This window comes from Hypoxylon trugodes (genome assembly GCF_022578975.1).
Source record: "Hypoxylon trugodes strain CBS 135444 unplaced genomic scaffold F4822scaffold_7, whole genome shotgun sequence".
Classification (NCBI taxonomy): Eukaryota; Fungi; Ascomycota; class Sordariomycetes; order Xylariales; family Hypoxylaceae; genus Hypoxylon; species Hypoxylon trugodes.
In genome coordinates, this window is record NW_026250022.1 from 2268122 (window position 1) to 2291043 (window position 22922).

Consider the following 22922-nt stretch of genomic DNA (forward strand, 5'->3'; position numbering starts at 1 on the left):
GTTGCTGATTTTTTCAGGCAATTGGTACGTAGGCAGGAACGTAGGAACGCGCCTAGGTAGGTCAAACAGCTACTATGGAGGGGTGATGCAGTGTAGATGGGTGGGCAACGAGCACAACTCGAAATTTTGGTGTTTTTTTTCTGGCCGTCCGAGGCATATGATGTTATCCATACCTAGGTAGGTACCTACTTAGGTACGTTCAGCCAATTGTGTAGAGTAGGAAAAGAAGCGATGAGGAGTATGAATAGGATGTGTATTGTTTAGGGGAAAGATTTGGTTGTTAATGGTAGAAATTGGTAGAAGATATCCTCTACTGGGAAGGAGGAAAAAAGTAAGGAAGAGAAGTAGAGAAAGTCTGTCTCGTCTCTAGCGAAACGTAGAACACAGAAGAGAAGATAAATTACCAAATAAAATATCTTGTCTGGTCGAGATGATGTTCGAGCGTTGTGCTTTGGATTTGGATGATGATGGTGGTTAATGGAAGAGATATAAGATGAGAGGGTAAAAAGAGTATGTTGATGGGAGGATTTGTAGAAATTTTGGTGAAGTCAAATGGAAAGGAAGAAGGGAGTAAACCAGTACAAGGGATTTATTCCACGGTACGTCAACTCGAAAATTGGGAAGGTTGTTCCTTCCTTTGGCTCCTAGATAATTGCTGGATTGTAGTGATATCCCACACTTATAAAACTACAAAAATAATTTACTAGGTGGTAGATAGGAAAGTCAAGGGGCTAGCAAACATCTAGGCACACAAAAGTAGACAGGGAATTAGGGTATCTCTAGGTACCTAGGTAGGAAACCACGTCTGTAGGAAAGAGCGTTGAAACCTTCATTCTCATTGGCCAGGTAGCCTAATTATTACCATAACAAGTAACAGTTAGACGCGTACAACTGCTCATTGGACCCTGTGCCCGTAGTCCCCTGTCCACCCACCTATCTGGCACCAGCGTGCCTGCCTGTATTTTCATAGCAAGCAGTCTTATCTAAGTGCAAATCAGCTGTCTGGGCGCGTAAATAGGTAGCTAAAAACCTAGGTACCCAACTAAAAAACAGCAGTTGATACCATTGGGTTTATCTTGTGTTGAATCGAGCTGTGGAAAGCATTGATCACTTCCATTACTAATTGGAAACCATAAAATCAATATGACATCCAAGTTGCCATATAGACACGTAAATAACTTTAGGATCTTGCAATCGATGGGTATATTTAGATGGATTGCTTCTTCTAGCCCGTCGACTGGTCTAAAATCTATCGAGTCGACGATAAATGTAGTCCCTGAAGGCGAATGAATGAAAAGATAGATGTGTACAAGCTTGATGGAGAGGAGTGAAGAAAAAGCCGTAAACACCTAAGACCTTTGGACCGAGCCCCTTCCAGAGGGGGCAAATCATGATATCTGGTATTTTACATCTAAACCATCCTTCTTTTCTGTAGTTTGTCGTGTTATTTCTTCCTTTTGATTACGAGTGCCATTAGAGTGATGCCCTTATACCGCTAGTATTCAATATGTAGACGATCGAGAGCACGCGAGGATTCGAATATAGTGTCATGACGTCGCGGCTTGAGAATATGACGTAAGCATTGGTGTAGCGGCTCAGCACAGCTTCATCCGAGGTCGGTGATGTTCAAGAAACTACCAAGGTAGGTAAGCCAAGCTTTCTAGATATGCGGAAATGTTTGCTCTCGAAGGCGTGGAGGGGCAAGGTATATTTTACGTAGACTATTCTAGCAATCATTTGAACAACTATCCGCTGTGTCGTCGGAGCGGATGGTAAATACCGCGATATTCCATCTGAAGAAAATCAAAACTTGCCTGGGAAACTCCCAAGTGCTGAGTCATAGAGGACGACGTAATCGCGAATCCTATGTCGAGTAGCCTTCAACACCAGGTTTCTACTGCTTGGAAGTACAAACAATCATCGAGTCCATTCTCCCTAGATTTCTTATCATCCTAAGGTGTTTGGTAATGTAATATGTTATACCTGGGTAGGTTGCGATACCGCTGTCACCTATTTGGATACAGCTACAGTGTTACTAAGGTACAATAGGGATCCACGAGAGTGTTGTTCCATCTGGAGGGTACAGGTGTAGCGTTATCTACTAACGTGATATAAATACGTGCTATCCAAGCCACCTTTAAATTGTCGTTTAATGTCCAGTTGTAATCAAGAAATACGAATCTTCTCAACACTAAGGATTTACAATCTCTGTTAGCCCTGAAAGGATAGAGAGGACCCCCAAATACAATACCTTAATCTTTCCAATATAATTCATATTTTAGAGAACTTTTTCTTCAAGAGAGCGATCTGATACACGAACAAGATGAAGCTCAGTCTTCCCACTACCGGAGCTATGCTCTTCCTCGGCGGCGGCGGGTTCGTCCACGCCGTCAATCCTGGCGCAGAATCGTCTTGGGCGCAATTCTGCGACGATACCGCCTGCAGCGTCAATTGCGGTACCTCAGTTGATCTAGGTAACGCGGGCTGCTTAGCCCACGAGGGAGGTCGCAAGTCATTCAAGGTAAGATATCCTCTCTTTCTTACCCCCTAGCCCCTTTTCTGTTAATGTCCTGCTAATACGTCCTTGGAATAAGCTTCACGGTTCCAACTTTATCGGCGCCTACCTTGTCCACTCGCCCGGCGAAGAATGCGACTGCCAGAACGACTGCACCGAAATCTCCGGCACCGGAGCTCCGAGTTGTGTCGACATCTCCGGTTCCGCACCTTCCAAGTCCTATCGCTTCCAGCTGACCACGTGTAAGGAGACTGAAGGCGGCTCTGGAGTTGGCAACAACTGTCCCCCGCCACCCGACAATTAGGTCACAATCTGATACGAATGATGGAGTTTGGCGGGAGGAGATATACTAGCAATATATCGTCATGAGCTGTCAAGCGGATGAGGGCGTTGGGTGGCGAGTCTGATCGAACGGTATAAAGAGGAATGATATAGATATTCTAGCTGATTGAATTTTTAGCGCACGAAACAACATCTTTTCCCATATCACCAAGTTCCTTGCGAACGAGTAGTTTTGACGCCAAGAATCCACGTTCGTATTACTTTCTACATATAAATGCCTTCATATCGTGGCCGCTAAGAAAGGCAAGAGCAATACGAGCTTCATAATTATCCCTCCATCCATCATAGGCGCCGCGACGCTCGTTTGAACTGGTGTTGTCGAGGAGCTATTTGAAGTATTGGAAGAACTTGCTGTGGTTGTTGATGTCGAGCTTCCAAGCACGGAAGATGAAGTTCCAAGAGTGCTAGCGGATGTCGTGACGGAAGTAGTCTTTGAAGCCTCCTCTGAAGCAGTAGGCGTGGTGCTCGTGGACGAGTAATCTTCATCATCTTCGCAGACAAAAGCCATCCCCTTAAAATCCCCGGGTGCAACACAAGGAGGATTCTCGATCTCAGTCTCATCGGGTGCAATTTCGGGTGAATTTGACGTCATCATATCAGTACATGCCGAGTCGCTATAGATATCGAAACTGGGCCTTTTGCCATTTTTACACTAGGGCAACTCATTCAGAAGGTATGAACCGAACGGATCGAGGTACGGTGTGGCGGAATCCTCCTTGCCGCAGACATTGGTGCCGAGGATGAAGGAATTGACGTATACCGGTTCTTGGCAATTGGTATCTGAAAAGAGTGTGATGTTGCCAGTCTTGGAAAGGAATACTGCTGCAGTTTGGGTGAGCCAGAGAGTGAATATGAAGGCCCTCAAGTTAGAATGAACCTTCATGGTGGCTTCGCGTTAAACAAAACGGGTAGATATCAAATCATGGGTGTGGTAAGCTTGAATGAATCAATAGACCTGAAGGGGCCGTGGGAAAATATCATCAAATTCGGAAATTAGAAGGCCAAGCAAAGCCAGAGGCTAGTCCAGATTGAGCGTGAAGTTATCCCCAGGCAGCTGTCCTTAGCTACCCGCTTTGAACACCCCTGTTTCGAACTTAAACGCGTTAGAGGCTCCATCAAAGAGATATTGGATTTGCGTTCTATAGAATATCGATTGAGTTCCGAGGGTTGTAGATGAGTTGTTGAAAAGCGCTTCTTGATACTTGCTTACATAATATGAACTGTCATTGTTTGGCGTTTTGACTTGTTTCTTACATCGAGTACAGGTCTATGAAGCCTTCATTACCCTACAAGGAATACTCGTGAATCTAGATTGTGCGGTTTAAGAATATGCGCGTAAATAATGGGAAGTTAGCATGGCGTATCGGCGCTAGATGCGTCGACAATAGATGCGTCAAATAAACTCGCTACCCTCATTGTTACGTAATCACAACACCGATCACCAAAGCTCTCGGCATTGTACCGTAATAACGGCATGTTTTCACGTGCAGGTGAGTTCGATAGAAGATACTATGCTGTGTATGATCGCTGTGTGCTGATAACGAGAATCGATGTGCGGGATTAAAGGGATCAGGATGGGATGTTTAAACATGAATAATTCAAGAATTGATTATGTCATCGTTGATCTCTCAAGATTATGTAACATCCTGGCAGCAAGGTGATGACTCAGCAGTCCATAGTCCGTATGATATTTCTGATGACGTAAGTATTTCAGTTCTATTTTAATAGCGCGGACATGCGCCAATTCTAGCATAATCTCGTCAAGATGGCCATGACAAGACATAGGAGAGTAAAATGGCAACTTACATGTAGATAATTTTTTTCAATGTTTTAAGGCTCGTACTATAAGTCATGGCATAGCATATTTGCTATTGAATTTCATTCCTGCTCAACTGGTAGGTATCTCAAATAGACCAGTTACCCAAAACGTCTCCCAGCTTTGAATTGCAAAGGGATTGATTTGTGTACCTTCACGGTAGTCCATCACGTAGACCCTTGCACAGAATACCTAAAGAAGAGGTACACAGTATGCGGGTGTACTTGCTCCGGCACATTACTATACACCGTCAGGTGTCCTAGAACTATGAATCTAGGATCTTAAGATTTGAGGCCATACCTTAGCCTCCTTTCGTGTCAGACCCAAAATATCTAAATATGATGACATCCGGTAAAGAAACAAACCCCCCAACGCCGTACATGCAGATCAAAACGGGTCACCCGTATTACCGCATTCCATATCCACGTGTCCCTGAATTGATTCCACTGAGCAAGATCCATTATTTTGGTGTAATTGTGAGCGAATCTGTCATCACTGCTGCTTCTCCTTAGCGCTTCCGACGAATCGCTCTTTCATAGACAATCGTTTCCCTCCCAAAGACTTGAACTTGTCGATCAATGTTTTTCTCGAGTCTAATTCAGCAATCTCATCACTACCGCCAACACTCTTACCATTTATCATGATATTGGGGACCGTCTTACGCCCGGTCATAGCGCCTAGTCTGGCTTGTAGTTGCTTTCCTTTCGGATGCTCATCAAGCTCGACAACGTAGGGGGCAGGGTCGATAGAGTATTTCTCGAGAAGGATACCCTTTGCGCGTTTCGAGAAGGGGCAGTACGACTTCGAGAAGATTACGACTAATTACTTGTTAGCAATGGTATAAGTAAAAAAAAAAAAAAAAGGGAGGGTATTGATCATACCAGACGACTTTTTGAATATGCTGTCAAGGAGCACGTCAATTTCGTGGTCCTCTTCCGACTCTTGTACATCACTCTCCGCCTCTTTAGCATCCGCCTTGGGTTTGCCTTTCTTCTGCCCTCCAGCGGAACTTCCAACGCCGACAATATCGCTTGGAGCTTCTGGTTTTAATGGTGCCTTAGCATTGGCTAAATCTTTTGCCTTTTGCTCGGCCGCTTTCAGTCGACCGGCCATTTCTTTTGCTAATTGCTCGTCATCCTCATCAACAGAGCCATCCCCATCTTTATCCTTCACCGTCGAGTCGACAGTCGTGCCCTTACCACTCATAACAACTTGCGCGCCGGCTCCTTGTTGATGGCCTAGACCATTCATAGTCTTGCCAAAGAAATCTTGTACCGTTCGAGTGTCTTGAGGAATGGTCGACCGCATCTTAGATGAAAAGTATAGTGTAGTGATGACGGCGGCTAGCACCACCATTGTGAGGAGGCGGAATCTTCTGGCGGAAGGCATGATGGTAAGATTAAGAGCGATCGCGCGTTACGTATGTACTCGAGAATTACGCATATGATAGAAGCTCGGGCGTAGTAAAATGTGTATAATTGTTTGCGAGCGTCTATGAGACAGCCGGCGCAAACATGCCTCTGTATCGTCTAGAGGACGTCGTCGGCAATAGCAGCAATCAGTCCAAATTACCAATCACTGGTCGGCTCGAGCGGGATTATCAGAATAGAAAAGGACAAGCTGGTTCGGGATTTGCGTATCGAAAGAAGGTTCGAAACGGGACGTGGAGCTTAGAGGCCGGGGTTGTTGGAGGGTTGACAGGGCTGATTATGGCGATCTGGCAAAGAACTGGATACCAACGAGACGTTATTTTTCTCTTTCTGAATTGACGCGGCTAAATGCGACCCTCGAGCGTATACACGTCACTACTTAAGTAGGTAGCTTAGTTAAATCGTTGCACGGACAATTACACTAGAGAGGTTAAAAGCAAAGGAGTGGTCCACGGGTAGATAATTCGTAGTCTACCTAGGTAGGTGGGAAACACCGCCTAGGTCAGATAATTGGTTGATTGGTTGGTTTATAAATTGATTGATTCATCAAAAGGTAAGGAGAGGCAAAGAAAAAGTTATAACTGGGTTTGCCAAGCTACTGTTTGTCTGCCACCAAAGACGGATTGAATGAATTCAATGAGTTGAATAAGAGAAGATGTGTGTGTGGATTTAGCAGAGAGTTGGTTTGGCAGTTGAAACATGAAATGGCGATAACTGTAAGGAACGGTAAGGAATGACGAAAATGGTTTCGACTGTGGTTCAAAACTTTAACTCGCGTCGGGCGGCCTAGGCTTGCATGGCCTGTTGGTGGATTACCCCTTGTATTAACCCCTTGTACTTGTCTCTGTACGTACCTACAATAGCTCGTTCCGCAAACTGATCAGTGCATCCGGTGACCTACCTTAGGCCCCGCAGCCCTGGTTGGCAGGTTGGATCGGCAATTATTTTCTTGGTCAAGCTTTCACCTTGCAGCTTCCCAAAAAATTAATAAACCTTGGCTCACGTAAGGGATAAAATATTTAAGCTGTATACTTGATTAGGCGTAGCTTCCATCTAAAAAGTACTTATCGGAGTATCGATTTTACATAAGGTCTAGACTGAGGTCATCTGCAAGGGGAAAGGGGGGACCTGGCCTGGACAAGTCGAGGCTTCCCGACAAGTTCGCCGCGATAATTGCAGATCCGGGGTAAACTTCCCCCCTTCCCCTTTTCCCCTTGACAATACTTCTTTTTTACATCAACCCAGCCTCAAATTATATTAAATGGTATGCGGGTGGTTCAATAAACCCTCAAACATGCCTGTTCTTCTTGATATAATGCTCATATCTTGTTCGGCACACTGCATTAGTTTTCGAGAATCGAGAGTACCTGTACGACTACATAAATGCGACGAGATAGATGGTAAAATAAATAGCAATACAATAAGGCTGGCTCCGGTTACGCGCAGTCGAATATTCCAAACTAACTGAAGACAGACTTATGTTACCTCGTGTAACCGTCGACTAAGGAGTCCCATGGAGCTCTCTAATGAATACCGACCCGCTTCCGCACGATTTATTTCCATCAAGGTTCTCTTTTTTCCAGCTTTTACGCCTCAGCACGTGGCTTATGGATGTGAAGGTTTCCTCCGCGATATTAGATGTCGTGATCGCTGGTTATACTGCGGGGTATTATGCTAGTAATCATGGAATCCCCATCGAATTATTACTATGCCCGTCCGGATGGGTCAGATCGCATCATAATGCCATTGTCCAGAGACAAAAGCTTATAAAAATGTCGTTTCTTTAGCTTCAATCCCGGAATTCTACACGATTTCGGGCGCTGGCGCATTTCGTACCGCCCTCGTAATCTCTCACCAAATCGCGTAAATGCGTCCCGATCAAAAACGCTTAGCTCGAGGAATTTAGACAAAAGCGATTGGATGTGTTAGTAAGTTCTTGCCAGTACTGCTGGAAGGACTAACACGCCGTATTCATAGATAAATTCTAGTCCTTGTATCTTCGAAACTTCTTTATTCCTAGATGCCTAGGTACCTACATATGAGGTAGGTAACTCGAGCTGTCGATTACCTAGATATTTACAGCAGGGAAATACAGCGAGTAAATTGATTTATACAGCGACATATTACCTAAGTAATACCAGGAAAATCGACACAGAACCATAGAAATACCAAAATCAAGCTCCGATCCCGTTCCCTCTTACCCAGATAGGCATACTTACCAAGGAAGCGACCAGATATATTACCTTGCACGGTCCACCTTGTTTGTGGCCCGAGTGGCTGCTCATCCACAGTTGGAACTCGCAACTACGATATTTCATCCCAAATAAAGATGACTAATCCCTGGTTTTTGTGGCCATTCACGAAGTCCCTTCCCAACTTCCTCAACAATAAGTCTGTTTTTCAAAGCGCGCTACAGTGCCACTAGGAATACCCATGGATAACAATGTTTGGTCACAAGCAAAAGAATAGCAATTGACCTTGATGGCTCTTGCGTCAATTGCAATGAAAGGCAACCTCCAGTTTTGTAAGTGCAGTTTGCCATCAAGGTACATTATCTAGTGTACTTTGCACGGCTTAAGACCTACTACAACTTACTCATTTGCATCCTACTTGCAACGACTCATATTTCTATGCACTGTCCATTCATCCATCATTGTGGCCATAGCTATTTAGCTTGATTCCAGCTGGAAATAGCAATAAACAGTACTGATTTTATTTCTTTTGCTGCCCTTCAACATCTCAAAGGTGCTTAGAGAATTAAATTTCAGTGACTTCCATCTTCCCAATTATTCATTTTCCACAAAAACATCAAGGTAGCATCACCACCCATACGCTTGCCTCTTTACTTGTTCTCTCACTCTCATTCTTATAAATTAAATCATCTCGTCAATTCTTGCAACAGAATATCCTCCAAAAGAAAAATATTATATTTTTCTAGATCGCTGTACATTGTACAAAATGGATACTCTACCAAACGATGTATTCCTCGCTATAGTTGGATGTGCGGACGTCAAGACAACACTAGCTTTGATGGGAACGAACAAGGTAATAATCATCCCCTTTCTGCAGAGACAGCAATATACTAACCAGATACCGAACACAGCGACTACGTTCGATTATCATCGCTTACCAGCGCTCTATCACCAAGGCTAGTCTCGCAAAATGTATCGTTCAACCGCGAGGACATGTACTCTCGTCAGACCAATCGCGTCGGCGTCTCAAGTACGGTACCTTTAAGATGCGCCGAGAGCTAGAGAAACGCGAGTCTCGGATCAACCAGATCCTCAGCAACCCGACCTGCGTCAATCTCGCATCGCCTCCGGGTCTCGGCCCCTTGACTTTCGAGCAGCAGAAGCACTTGTTCTCCCTTCTGAAGCGTGCGATGCTGCAATGCGACTACATCGCAGACATCGCAGTGAACGACTGCGAGCCCGTAGATATTTACGGTTATGAGATGCTTATCTCTAACTACTACGAGCTGAGCGACCTAGTCGACGATGTCCGCCATTTGGATCCCTACACCAACTACCCCGCTCGCCCGTTCCAGCTCGAGTACATCAAGAGTCTTCCCACCCAGGATATCGTAATGATGTATTACCTGAAGAACATCCTCGGCGCAAGCTACCTCTATGCAACTAGGAAGTGGATGAACTCGGACCCGGTTTTCTATGAGCGCGTCGTCTTCGTGGAGGAGTGTGTGCTCCGACACGGCTCATGGTTCACATGGGCGAAGTTCTTTGGAGGTGCTGGTTGGCGGGCGGTTACCAACGGCATGGAGAATATTGGCCTCGTCGAACTCACTGGCTTCGAGCTTGGCGAAGAAGAAGACGCCCTCCCTAGTCTACAATCGGGACTGATTGAGCGGTTTAACGAACTGCACTCTTCCCCCGAGAACAGCATTTTGTCGCTACGCAAGGTCGTCAAGGACCTAATCACCGGAGTCAACGAGGACGAGCGCATTGACGAGGGCGCCGACGAGGACTCTCAACACAAGCAAGCCTCACAAGGAGACACCGGAATGGAGATTGATACCCAGGACTAAACCGTCCTGGGTTGCTATAATATGAGATACGAGAGTAACGGATGAGGGGATAGGGTGAGGTGCATGGCATTGAGCGAGCGGCGTCGGGTTACCCTTTGCATTTAAGGGATTATAGTTGTGTTTTCGTTTGTTTTCTTTTTAAAAAAAATCTCCTATGCATATTCTATGCAGGGCTATAGATTTTTTTTTCCGAACCAGCCATCTCAGCGTCGGCGGGCCTGGTCAGCTTCAGGTCTCTGTGATTTCCCACATACAGCGACATATTGTCGGAAATCATAGCGGATCTATAGCGGACAGCGGGCAGCAGACCTAGAAGAGCAGATCGATGATGATATTAGCGATTTTTTTCAATGAAATTCATAAAACCCAAATCTTGATCCGATCACCTATAATGCCTAAGAACCAACCGGAATCGTAGGTATAGATATCCCAAGACGAAATCCCGCCAGGAATGCGTTGAAGTCTGGGTATTCCATGTCGACAAGGTAGTATACGATCGAGGGGAGTCGTGCTATTCTAGCATACACTCGAAAATAGTAGCATGGTCTGTATATGAGCGATTGAGGACATGGGGAGAAATAGATAAAGAGTCAATCGCTCTGTTGATGTGAACCTGAAAGAGGCTAGCGTGGGCGCCTTCCAAGTCATTCACGCAAGATACACCCGCCTCTTATGACATATGTGGCTGTTCTTGACGTCGCTTACCTAAGTGATGCTGTACTCATTATACGAGTGCATAAGGTGCGCAAAATGGCGTAAAAAGCGTAAAAAATTCTGTACATTATACTATAATCTGCAAGCCTCTTGGCGCCTGACTCAACTCGCTATTGGGCAGACAGCAGTCATCACGAATAGTCACCCGCATAGCCACAATTGGAGTTCCGATGGGGTAAAAAACAATCAATTGAGACAGCTAAGGTAAGAAAAGGAATTTACAAGCGAGATTATTTGACGTTTTGGTCTAGTTTTATGAATAGTTGATAGACGGACTTGGACGGTCTCCTCGGCTCCCGTACGTCAGCTTCGGCTCCTACCCTGAGCGGGCCGGGGTTCGCGTGAGTCACCGGTCAGACCGGGAACGGCTCCTCCAAATAATCTAATCAAACCCTTGATGGGATTTCCCCTCCTTTGTCCCCCATAAAGACTGGTGAATCACGCTAACATCCCCAAGGATGCGGGACGCGTCAATTCGGTGTTGAATCGTGGGGAGTCAGAGGTCCAGTCCGGTTTCGCAAGCCACCTTTATACATGGGTGTTTTGGTAGCTTACGGTCTAGTTGCCATTCAATTGGTGCTGGGCTGGACAACAATATCTAGTAGCTTGGATTGAAGGCTGCGTAGACGCCAAGACAAACTCGTAAACCTCGGGTTCAACATGGCTTGAATTGGGGTTGGATGCCTGAAATTGCACATGCCAGTGACAGCTAATTTGATGAACAGGGAATCAGAATCTTAGGGACCTGTAAGGCAGCCGAGTTATGCAGTCATCAAATGCACAGATTGCGGCATCAGTTGACGAGTCCCTACTTTGTTCTTGAGTTTTACAATTCGGAATATTACCAGAATGGGCCAAATTCACAACACCATTTTTGTCTTGGCAGGCATCATTGGTCCGACTCTTACTACCCAGGCAAGAAATAGTCCGCTCACACAGCCTTACACCTTACGCCTTATGGTGGCCTACCCAGTCTAGGCTGTGTCATCGATACCAATTCAGCCCCCGTCCATTTCAACAGTGAATTAGTCATGGGAGTGTCAATATATATAGTAGGTGCCTTTCTTCTCAGGACAGGAATATTCGCGAACATCAACCACATCAGGTAGTATCACAACATACATCTTAATTCGATCCATATTGCGAGTCTTATCTTTTCACCGCCAGATTACCTGATTATCTACCTAGATTACGGATATATAAGTCGAGCAACCCCTATCCCACCGTCACAATGTGCGGAAACTGTCACCACACCACCGCGGCCTCCTTCTCGTCAGCCCTTGCGATAACCAACCCGGAACTCATCTGGGTACATCAACAAGAGCAAAAAAGGCGAGCTGGATTATATCACAACTATCACAAGCAATCACAATCACAGCCATCAAACGTCATGTCTTCATCAGCCTCGACGTATTCCGAATCTACGACATACTCGTACGATAAGGAGAAAAGCCAAGGTGATACGAAGCAGAAGCGATCGATGAAGCAGCGAATCAAGGAGACCTTCAAGGAGATGGGTAGCCCACCTACTTCGAAATACGACCGAGACCATGGCCTAGCGACCAAGGACCATGCTACCGAGCATGGTCCCATGAGTTCGAGTCCCCTGAGTAGGACGTAAGCGGGTAGTAGCGGCAGGGCCTTTCCTCTTTTCGATTTGTTTTGAATACGCCAAATCTTGTTTTATGTTGGGGTCAAGTTAGCATGCAGAGTCAACGGAATATGGTCCGAAAGAGCGGAATGGTGCCGTTTGGTAGGATTTCCAGAATCCCCTATGTGACGACTACAGCGATGTTGGATACATGGGGGGCGGCATCGATGGCATTGATGAATATCTATCTACGAAGAATGATGACGGCTGTGGGATACCCTTACAAACGCGATGGTTTCTTGGTTATTTAGGTGCATAAGTTAATATTAATTTGATTCGTATTATTCCGTATCGTTACTTTTCAGCTAATGCAGACAAAGAGACCTTTTGCGTAATGGCCATGCCGATATTCCAATGATGTTGCTCGAAAGGGGCACGACAGCATCGCTTCTTTTGAGATTATACACACGTACCATACTTAATATCTTGAAATGACTCATTCTAGAAGGTAACTCATGAAACGTCGCATACGATCTTCAATTCGTGCTTTGCCTGAGTAGCATTTGCCATTTTGGAAGGGGACCATGATGAGTTGAAACCATTCCATTTGGTGGCACTCCGCTCTTTTCATACCAAACGTTCTATTTAGAGTATAAAAACACCCCTGTCTGGCGGTGTGCACCTTGGATGCGTCTACATCAAAAAGCAGCATATGAGCTATCACGCACTCCCCTTTTTTGTATTAGAGATGGTGTATATGAGGATTGCAGAAGATTAATTAGTATTAATGGATTGGCTGTATTTACGGAAATGATATGGGAGGGTTGAATTGAGTATTGGACTGTCGCAAATAATTGAGTAGAATTGTAGCACTTAGGATTTAATATTAGATGGCAATCAGATCGCTGAAACAGTACGGCGTTTGCAGCAGAAGGAGTGCGACAGGAAACTAATTGCGGACTAGATCAATAGAAATTATAAAAAGGGGGACAAAAAGCGATCGAAGATTGAAAAAAAGAAAAAAGTCAAAAAGAAAAGATCCCTCGGGCCGGAATCGAACCAGCGACATTTCGGTAACAATTTGTGACAATTACAGCCGAACGCCATAACCAACTAGACCACCAAGGGGAGGAGCTGTGGTTGTTCCTTACTCTGGAGAGGAAGTGGGCTTCCTAGCGAGGGGAAGATGGTAGAGGGTTTTACCGGCAAGCTTATAACCTTTGGTTCGGTTGCAGCTGTCTAAACAAATAGCGCCATTTTCAACCGTGAATTAACCGAAGCAAGGTGGTGGGTCGCACAGATGGGTCAATCCATTTGCCCCATAATTTCCTGCCCTCTGTTATTTTCGTGTCGCATTCATCACATCTAATCATGCCATTGTGCGAGTGATGAGACAAGGTTGGTGGAGCAAATGCGGCATCGGCTTCGGATTCGGCCTCGGAATCCTTCTAGGAATGACAATCGAACGAGAACCGAGAGATGAAGCCGAGATTCACTTACTAGCAAACTAGTTGATGAAGCTATCATTGAGACTCGATCGCGACTTGGATTCGGTCTCCTTTATCGGACACTACGAGACTACTGGCGCCATCGATCTTTCATTCACCAATACTAGAGCTGCTTATAAACCACGATGCGATATTTTGTGCTTCGGTACTTGTACTCGGATGATCGATTCCCAAGTCTGGAATCAAGGATCTAGAACGCACCCTATCATTCCGGACATAAGGAAACTAATGGTAGACAAGATGCTACGCCTGCATATAAGTAGCTAATGCACTAACTACCCTAGCTATTTATGAAGAGGGGACAAGTGAATTGAGATACACTTCAATGTTCACGTACCCAGAGCTGCTAATCTTCATAGCATCACTCGCATCATGGGAGTTCAAGCCATGCGCTTCTTCCCACGCGTTCGGAATACCATCGCCATCCGAGTCCGTCGCTGCGGTTACAGTCATGCCACTCTCCAAACTCTTCGCGGAACTCGCGTTCTCATCGCTGATTAGCTCGCCCTTCTTCCCGTAACTCTGGACCTCCGCTACGAGACCCTTGTCCACGTCGTCACGAGCGGGAAAGTTGGCTCCAACATTCTTAAGAACGTATGCCAGAGCGTCGGGCGCCGATAGAACTTTACCCGGTCCTGGATAATCGAATCGTGACTTTTGAATGTCGAGACCGCCGTAACAGGACGCCTCAGTACACAAGGGAGAGCCGTTGAGGGTACCGTCCTTGTTGCTGTCGTAGTAGTTCTCGGATATATCTAGTGGAATGAGCTTCTACTTAAGGTCCCGTAAAAGCAATACACTTACAGCCATGGAAGTTAGCGTTTCCTCGTGTGAACGCCGACACACTGGAACTCGGACCAGAGATGAAGTAATTTTTGACAATATTGGCGTAGCTCTGGCCATCACTGTCGCCAGCGATGTAAGCGCCACCCCCTCCCCAGTTATAGATAACCTTATAGACGGTTAGCGCTCATCATAGGCTAATGATTCACATAGGCCATCGTGCACTCACATTGTTCTGGAAATCATTCATGCCCTTGACCTTAGGGTTTCGCGTCTTGTTGTCGATGTACAAGTTCCTGAAAAGACTAATACCGTAGTCCGATTGCATCAATCCACCGCAAGAATGGGTCTCTAATCCTTGACCGATGATCGTGTTCTGTATTGTCACATTATGCACAGCACCGTTGATTGAGAACGTTTCGTCGCGACCCCAGGCAGCCGACACGTGGTCGAATATCATGGTACTACCCTCAGCGATAGTAATGCCATCTACCGATAAGTTCAGTCGTGGATTAGCTCGTAACATGTCAGGGGATCAATACCTTTGCCTTTATCGCCACCTTTTCCCATGCGGAATCGGATATAACGCACGATGGCATCGTTAGCATTGGAGAAGGACATGCCATTGCCATAGACGGTTATTCCCTTAGATCGAACAGTCAACATCGATAACTACTTCTCCACAAAATATCTGTAGGACTTACATTTCCCGGAGCTGTCTGTCCAGCGATATAAATGTTCTTTGATACGGCGATTCGGCTGCTGATCTTGATAGTTCCTCCTACGTCGAAGACGACAATGCGATTCGACTTCGACACAGCATCGCGAAACGATCCCGCGCCCGAGTCACTATTTAGCCTTACTTAGCAACCCGGCACCACAGAAACTTCTAGCAGTACCCACTCCAAGTTTGTTACGTGGTAGACTGATCCCGTTCTACCACCGACCGCGTTTCTTCCAAACCCTTCCGCTCCGGGGAATGCAAGGAGCGCCGACGCGCTCGGAATAAGCGTCGCGAGACACGCAGTCGCTAGAAACTTCAGGATACCCATACTTGCGACAATTCATAAACGGCTTAGACATCAAAGAAATACATCGAGGCGCTTCGCGATGAAGACAGGAAAAATGGACTGATATAACCCGACGCCGACCGGGTCACCATCGTCGCTCATAATTTTTTCCGGCCGGCGTTAAGGAGATATGGGGAACCATGCCCTGCCATAGTACCTTAGAGGCGGCGCCCGATGTCACGATTGGATAAAATAACCCGGGTTTGTGTCGTATACCACCCCGACGGAGCCAGGGGTCCGTTAGTAGCCTAAACTTGGGCAGTATTTATACGAAATTCGAGGAGTGGCCCATCGGAACACTGGTTTTCTTGAACTATTTGAGATGCTTAAGACGGTTTATTATACCTTCGATATGCTCATTGAGACGTTGACGTCTTTTGTGGGATTTCATGGGTAAGTTTTCCCGTGATATTCTCCGCCAAGGTGGTTAGTTTCCTTGGCCGGGACCACAACACCTCCTCTACTATAGGTATGCACAACGTATACTACAACTTCTAAGGAGATGCTAGTTCAATCAGATCAAATAATCTGTCGCTTTCTAATATAGATCTAGGCGAATGAAGATCATATTGGTATACGATCTAGACCGGGCGACTACAGAGCCTCCTCTTTTGACATCCAGCAGTGGATCTTGAGTATCGTATTCCGCCTCACCCGACTGGCTCTGACGTGCGGCACATTTCGTCAGCAGCGACGATTCAATGGAGAATGAATTGACTTGAGACGTCATCTACGATCATTCAAACATTTACGATAAAGAGGCAAAAGTTCCACCAGTTTGAGCAGTGATTTATTTCTATTAAGCTCTCTTCTATTAAAGATGCATTACCATCAACGGGTATCTATCATCATTAAGTTTGAAACCAATCATCAAAAATCCACGCGTCCAGATCATCTACCCTGGTATATCGAATCGAATCAAAAATATCGCTAGGCTCAAATCAACAAAAGAAAACACTATGTCTCGTAACATGAAAAACCCGTCTACATCTCGTCCTCGAAGAATTTGATTAGGGTTCGTGCGCCCGAAACGCCTAGACCCATGAATGGGTAGCAGATATAAACCGGATCATGCTTAACGCCGAACTTCTCTCTGAACTCGCTCTTGGCAATCAATTTTAGCTGTTGTGCTACCGTCTTATACGTACGGCTTAGCAGCTTAGCCTTGATACCGTTTAGGTTGCTTCCGATGAGCAGCTCGTCCATGGCGCCCGCGCCGAATGTTACGCTGCTTACACCGGAAGATGTCAGACTCTGAATGGCCCGAGAAATGAGGGCCTCGATACTGCCGGATGGTGACCCCGGGAAGTCGAGGGCGAACTTAATCTGGTAACCGTGTTCAGGCGACAGGCGGTGCAAGATGACAAGTCCGACGATCTCGCCGTTCTTGTCTTCCGCCCACAGGTATCGACGGTGTGCCATTGACACCCACGGTCGCACCTCAGTGATGTGCACCTGCTTACGGCCTTTGCGACCCTCTTTCCAGTCTTCAATGCGCTTGTCGCACTTTTCCCTCACTTCATCAGGTACGGGTTGACCAAGTGGCGTCTCGTGGATTTTGATCTCGGCCTTTTGGGCTTGACGCTCTTTCTTGACTACCCTGTTCGCATTATCGACATCTACGCGCTCTTCGGCTACACAGGTCAATGTCCTCCATCCAAGTTTCGCGCCGAGGATCTCTTCAACTTGGGCAGAAACTAGGATCCAAATTGGCCGGAGATCTTCGTTCTTCCGCAAGTGCTTGAGGAAAGCACTGATGACGATAGAGTACTGACGCGAATCGCAGAGTGGATTGCCCATGATCATCGCGTACCCGTTCTCTTCGGCATATCCGACCGCAGCTCCGGTGTCCACGTGTCGCCAGACCTTATACCTCTCGTCGAGCCACGATGTGTTTGTCGCATCACCATAATTCACGATAAGTTTCTCGAGATCAGGTAGTTGGACGTGGTTGTGTTCTCCCTCAAATGCGTAGCGGATAGTGTCGGCTTCGGGGAACGGGACCTTGCCCGACTGATCATGTTTCTTCGTAGGCAATGACTTGGGATCTCTGGGGAATAAAGTGGCATTGCGAACATCGCCCAAGTTTAATAAGAGGAAAATGACACGCTCGAGACCAATACCGCACCCCGCATGCGGTGGTGCACCCCACTCGAAGGCTTGCATGTATTCTTCCATGCCATCTGGGTCGACACCTGCCTTCTTCATTCTCTCGGCTAAAAGACGTGGGTTATTGATTCTTTGGCCTCCTGTTGTAATCTCTTGGCCACGAAGGAAGATGTCGAATGAATTGGTAATCGTTTCGTCATTCGGATCTAAGTGGGTGTAGAATGGACGTGCTGATGTCGGGAATTTGTCCATGATGAAGTAGTCTGTACCGTACTTCTCCTTGACGAGCTGGCCTAGGCGAATTTCGGCACGCGTTCCCAAATCCTCGTCCTCGGAAGCTGGTTTACCGTCATCATCTGTCCATCCAGAGGAATTGAGCAGTTGAACTCCTTCTTTGAAGGTGAGACGCGGGGTCTTCTCTAGCCAGACAAGATCCTCATGGGGGAATTTGGTCTTGATGTTATCTAACTCTCTGCGGTATCGCGAGTATACACCCTTAAAAATGGCCTTCAACATGTCGTCAATTACGTCCATGGCTTCGTGGTAGTCATCGTGGATTGCCATTTCCAGATCTAGACCGGTATATTCCGTTAGGTGGCGATGTGTGTTGCTGTCTTCGGCTCGGAAAACTGGTCCGATCTCGAAAACTCGACCAAAGTCGGAAGAGATGGCCATTTGCTTTGCTAATTGTGGGCTTTGCGCTAAGAAAGCGTTCCGGCCGAAGTAATTGACTCTGAAGACCTCCGCGCCGGATTCGGTTGCGGCCGGCTGGAGTTTAGGTGTTTGGATCTCAATAAATCCTTGGTCTTCTAGCGTAGATCGGAATATGTTGCAGATACCAGATCTTATGCGAAAGACGCTCTGCATTACTGGGGTTCGGAGGTAGATAAGTCGGTTTGCAGTACGAACTCGGTTAGAAGCGGCAAGTTGCTTCTCGTGAGTCTCAACGTCTTCTTCTACCTGTTCCATGTTGTAGACATCAATCGACAATGGTTCCTCCACTGGAACTAAAACGTGCATGCTGTCGATAAGAATCTCGAGATTATGTATACTGCATGTCTTGATCTGCTCTGGTGGAGTGCGCACAGTCCCTCGAACGTGTACCACGGACTCAGCATTCAAATGCTCTGCCCATCGTACAAAATTCTCCGACACTACGCCTTCGCGGACTTGTAAAACACCTTGAACGGTATCAACCTGTTGGCGTAGAAGTACGAAGGCCAGCTTCGCACTTACAGACCGCACATGATGAAGTCGCGCGTTGAAACTGATCGTTTGACCAACATCATCGGTCGTCAGATTCTCGAGCCGAAAGGAATGAGGTAATTTCTCGTCATTGAGCGTGCCATAGCTTTCTCGTAGCTCTGGTGGCTCGGATGATAATGCGGCTTCCTCTTCCTCTCTGCGTTTGGCTTGTAAGGATTTTCTTTCCTCCTTTTGTAATTCTTTCTTCGCTCGCTTTTCGTATATTGCTTTTAGATGCTTCTTGTTCGTCTCTTCGTCTAATCCATCCGTGTCGCCGAGATGAATTTTTGTGATGTGATTCTTGGCAGTTGTGTGACCAACTACTCTGTTGAGTAGGAGGAGAGGTTTCTTTAACCTTATAGAAGGCATTATGACGTCGCGATGGGGGGTATCGTTTGTAGGAATGAGAGTATGTTGGATTATGCGATTGCGCTGTTCTCGCAAATTGTAGCGCAGTATTCCGAAGGGTGGTGCCTCGGTGATGTGTAGAATAAGGAGAGGAAAGGAGATAGGCACGATAAGTGCGATAGGTGTAGTAGGTCGGTTTATCAGATGGGGAAGTCGGGTAGATGGCGGCTTGAAAACCGATGGAAGTCACTAGCAACTTTATAATGAACCTTGGCGGAAACCCGGCTGATAGTTTATAGGTTTATTGGACCTGACTAGTAGATTCTTCTGGGAATTACTAGGTAAGAGTTCGGCTTCTGCGGCCATACGCATGCAGACGTATGTAATAAGCACGCACAGGTATGTATTTCCACCTATTTCAAACACATGAAAAATAAGGCAGTACTTTATTTGTTACTTGCATGGATGATACGGCAACTGTTTTTCTTCCCCTGAAAAAAAATCTTGGGAAATCTAGGAATTCTGTTAAAAATATCGTTGAAAAATAGCGAGGTTCCTAGCTATTTTCATGCATCAGTGACGAAACCACTACACTCCCAGCCGGCCCGGAGCGAATCGACCGGAAAAGCATGGATTAGTTCGACCAATCAGACGTCAGAATGACTCCCACAACGATCCCTATTTGGCAAAACCGCTACTTGTAGAGTTTAATGCAGGGGTGTGGTGACAGCGAAGACGCCACAAGTGACTTAAATTGCCCTCTTATCGTGTACCTTTTATGGGTCCGAGAGACTCATGACATCACGAACCGCCATCACTTTTGGTCTTACAATTCGATCCGGTTCTGATTCTCTTCGCCCGACTATCCGAAGCAAATCTCTTCGTACTTTGTGCACGTTTGTCATACACCGAAATGTGAATAATTTTGGGAAAGAAATTCCATTGCTATCCGGATGCGAAGTCCTACTCTGCCTAGGTGCCTAGGTACCTAGGTAGAAACAGAAACCTCGGCATACCATCAGCCACATACTCACACATAAATTCCCGCCATAGATTTGTTTACGCCACATCTGTTAGGTAATCGGCCAAGGGAGCTAAAATTTTAGAGAAACTCCGGGAGTCCGGGGTAAGGCTTAGCAGACCACTCGAGCCAATTTTCCCTGATCAACTAACGTCATATCGATACTTGAACATTTGTACTTGACACAATGCGCCCACGCAATTCTGTTAGCACATCTCCTGACAGATCATCCTAGATAACTTGGAATTTATCGTCAGATATTCCCGATATGGAAGCCGGTTACCCAGGCCCAAGGCTGTTCGTAAGATCCCCTGCATGATTTTAGAAGCCACCTACCTAACCCAAGCGCTATGAACTCTTCATGTGTCACAAAACAAAAACAACAAATTTATGTGAAGACCATACTTTCGTTTAGTTTCTTTGTCTTCTCGTACGATGCAACTATAATTATTTATTCTATCTATCTTTAGGAATACAGCCTCTCTAATTGATCAATTGACCTCAAAATGCAAACCGTCGAGGGTATCCCTGTCCCTACAACTAGCAATCCAGATGGGAAGTTAGCCGAAGGCCAAGTACCACCCGACAAAAAACCAAAGAAGGCAAAGGATAAAACAGGAGCTCCTCCTTCGCGATTCTCCCTCCGGATGACAGCTGGCTGGTGGAGATCTTTACAATGTATTGGAATGGGCTTACACTTCCTCGCTCCTCCTCGACCACCCAATCCAGACTTCATCAAGTCAATCCCTTCCACTTTGGCGTCTAAGAAGGGTCAACTCGACCTCTACTTTTATGTACCCGAAGGTTATATCAAAGATGCTGCTAGTGAGAAGTGGCCTGTCGTCGTGAACTTCCATGGTGGTGGTTTTACTTTAGGCAACGCTTCGGACGATGCGAGATTTGCGCGCTTCGTGCTCGAAAAATGCCACGCCGTATTCATTTCAGTCGAGTACCGATTGGCGCCTGAATACCCTTTCCCCACAGCTGTCGATGACGGTGCGGATGCAATACTTTATGTTATCCAGAACGCAGCGAAGCTTCGAATCGATATCAATAGAATAGCAACATCCGGTTTTTCTGCAGGCGGGAATGTTGCCCTTACAGCGCCCATTCGCGTATCGGCGTATCGAAAAACGACAGAGGTTCCAGATTACCGCATTGTAGCCATCGCAACCTGGTATCCGATCACCGACTACACCCTCAGCCGCGCTGAACGCCGAGCATCTGCTCTTCGACCTGAAGCAACCTTGCCGCCGGTACTCACGAACCTCTTCGATGCATCTTATCTCTTTCCCCCCGAGTTGGACCTTGCGCATCCATTTCTATCGCCTTCAAGAGCGTCGGATGATGTGCTGATAGAAAGCATGCCAGATACGGTAATCTTTTACACATGCGAATGGGATATGTTGTTACACGAGGGCCAAGCGCTCGCGGAACGGCTACACAAGCCGCCAATCTCGAAAAATGTTTATTATACTATGATACCCGGCGTAGCTCATGGTTGGGACAAGGGACCAAATCCTATGAAGCCCCCGCCTAAGAGCGAGAAGTTATATGGAGAATGTTGCCGAAAGCTTAGGATTGCGTTTGAAGGAGAGGAAACGCATACACTTCTCCATCTTCCAATAAAATTTCCCCCACTACTACAAACTAAGCCAAAAGACGAGAGTGGATCAGAATGAGCGAACGCACTAAGTTGATAAGTTCTACATCATGTACATACCATTTAAGCGTAACTATTTAGAAATTGTCAAGCATTGCGAGAAGAGCAAGTGCTTAGAGTTCACGTTACTAAAGTAAGTACCCTAATGTAATGAATTGTTACACCTATCACGCCTATAAATCTACACCCCTAAGATGCCAAGTACCTAACAACATCATCACTGATGAATCGTAATAATCATCTACACCTCTTGACATATAATGGAATATATTGACCTCTCTATATAGGAAGGGATATATCACATCTACTTGGCGATCGTCTTTTCTGCATAACATCGCGATACAATGCTAGATTTAAGACAAGATTTCTTGTAAGCTGTTGCAACGGGCACAAATGGCAAGGGATTCCCTACGTCATCCCGTAGCTTCAGTGGTGGGTCCACGCCAAGGTCTCGGGTTTCGCAAGTGCCAGCGCTACTCATGCAGTCCTACACTAGCTAACCCGATTCTTACATATGGCTTATGTATTTTGAAGTACCTGCCCGAGCCTTGAGCTAGAAATCTCAAAGAACTTTCAATAATTCTCCTTGTGATGAAATCTATTTGTGTGGCTATGTCTTCATAATATCTCTGAGGCATGACTTCCACTTTCTACAAACAATAAAATCAATTTTATGGGTGAATAATAGAATTGATTATTGTATCGGTGCATCTTAGAACTGGATT

The 22922-nt window shown here is 46.1% G+C and overlaps 8 protein-coding genes and 1 non-coding gene across 9 annotated transcripts; 4 read left to right on the top strand and 5 right to left on the bottom strand.

The window, feature by feature from the left end:
* Positions 1 to 2323: 2323 nt before the first annotated feature.
* Positions 2324 to 2819, top strand: F4822DRAFT_431619 (uncharacterized protein; the record flags this gene model as incomplete). Its single annotated transcript, XM_051461504.1, has 2 exons — positions 2324 to 2521; positions 2595 to 2819. The coding sequence occupies 2 exons, from the start codon at positions 2324 to 2326 to the stop codon at positions 2817 to 2819; spliced, it is 423 nt and encodes a 140-aa protein (XP_051312525.1).
* Positions 2820 to 3077: 258 nt separating this feature from the next.
* On the bottom strand, positions 3078 to 3740 carry F4822DRAFT_431620 (uncharacterized protein; the record flags this gene model as incomplete). Its single annotated transcript, XM_051461505.1, has 2 exons — positions 3078 to 3492; positions 3556 to 3740. 2 exons carry the CDS (start codon positions 3738 to 3740, stop codon positions 3078 to 3080), a joined length of 600 nt encoding a protein of 199 aa, XP_051312526.1.
* Positions 3741 to 5165: 1425 nt separating this feature from the next.
* On the bottom strand, positions 5166 to 6062 carry F4822DRAFT_431621 (glutaredoxin; the record flags this gene model as incomplete). The annotated part of the gene is made up of 2 exons (XM_051461506.1): positions 5166 to 5491; positions 5555 to 6062. The coding sequence occupies 2 exons, from the start codon at positions 6060 to 6062 to the stop codon at positions 5166 to 5168; spliced, it is 834 nt and encodes a 277-aa protein (XP_051312527.1).
* A 2796-nt stretch (positions 6063 to 8858) lies between these two features.
* F4822DRAFT_325630 (uncharacterized protein) lies at positions 8859 to 10861 on the top strand. Its single transcript, XM_051455546.1, has 2 exons — positions 8859 to 9148; positions 9207 to 10861. Exons 1-2 carry the CDS (start codon positions 9062 to 9064, stop codon positions 10143 to 10145), a joined length of 1026 nt encoding a protein of 341 aa, XP_051312528.1. The 5' UTR covers positions 8859 to 9061; the 3' UTR covers positions 10146 to 10861.
* Positions 10862 to 11525: 664 nt separating this feature from the next.
* Positions 11526 to 12646, top strand: F4822DRAFT_325645 (uncharacterized protein). The gene is made up of 3 exons (XM_051455547.1): positions 11526 to 11534; positions 11585 to 11911; positions 11969 to 12646. Exon 3 carries the CDS (start codon positions 12091 to 12093, stop codon positions 12478 to 12480), a length of 390 nt encoding a protein of 129 aa, XP_051312529.1. The 5' UTR covers positions 11526 to 11534; positions 11585 to 11911; positions 11969 to 12090; the 3' UTR covers positions 12481 to 12646.
* An 843-nt stretch (positions 12647 to 13489) lies between these two features.
* F4822DRAFT_t99 lies at positions 13490 to 13578 on the bottom strand. Its single transcript has one exon. It is a non-coding gene; the product is annotated as a tRNA-Tyr (tRNA).
* A 230-nt stretch (positions 13579 to 13808) lies between these two features.
* F4822DRAFT_445016 (polysaccharide lyase family 1 protein) lies at positions 13809 to 15793 on the bottom strand (the record flags this gene model as incomplete). Its single annotated transcript, XM_051463319.1, has 6 exons — positions 13809 to 14713; positions 14763 to 14910; positions 14971 to 15230; positions 15284 to 15386; positions 15446 to 15590; positions 15645 to 15793. 6 exons carry the CDS (start codon positions 15791 to 15793, stop codon positions 14247 to 14249), a joined length of 1272 nt encoding a protein of 423 aa, XP_051312530.1. The 3' UTR covers positions 13809 to 14246.
* Positions 15794 to 16668: 875 nt separating this feature from the next.
* Positions 16669 to 19911, bottom strand: F4822DRAFT_325693 (aspartyl-tRNA synthetase). The gene has a single exon (XM_051455548.1). It carries the CDS (start codon positions 19532 to 19534, stop codon positions 16796 to 16798), a length of 2739 nt encoding a protein of 912 aa, XP_051312531.1. The 5' UTR covers positions 19535 to 19911; the 3' UTR covers positions 16669 to 16795.
* A 618-nt stretch (positions 19912 to 20529) lies between these two features.
* Positions 20530 to 22366, top strand: F4822DRAFT_411147 (alpha/beta-hydrolase). The gene has a single exon (XM_051458825.1). The coding sequence runs from the start codon at positions 21041 to 21043 to the stop codon at positions 22214 to 22216; it is 1176 nt and encodes a 391-aa protein (XP_051312532.1). The 5' UTR covers positions 20530 to 21040; the 3' UTR covers positions 22217 to 22366.
* The last annotated feature ends 556 nt before the right edge of the window (positions 22367 to 22922 follow it).

Coding starts and splice junctions, on each gene's coding strand:
- F4822DRAFT_325630 (XM_051455546.1), top strand. CDS start 9,062: ATGGATACTCTACCAAACGATGTATTCCTCGCTATAGTTGGATGTGCG. Junction 9,149..9,206: donor CTTTGATGGGAACGAACAAG/GTAATAATCATC, acceptor TACCGAACACAG/CGACTACGTTCGATTATCAT.
- F4822DRAFT_325645 (XM_051455547.1), top strand. CDS start 12,091: ATGTGCGGAAACTGTCACCACACCACCGCGGCCTCCTTCTCGTCAGCC.
- F4822DRAFT_325693 (XM_051455548.1), bottom strand. CDS start 19,534: ATGCCTTCTATAAGGTTAAAGAAACCTCTCCTCCTACTCAACAGAGTA.
- F4822DRAFT_411147 (XM_051458825.1), top strand. CDS start 21,041: ATGCAAACCGTCGAGGGTATCCCTGTCCCTACAACTAGCAATCCAGAT.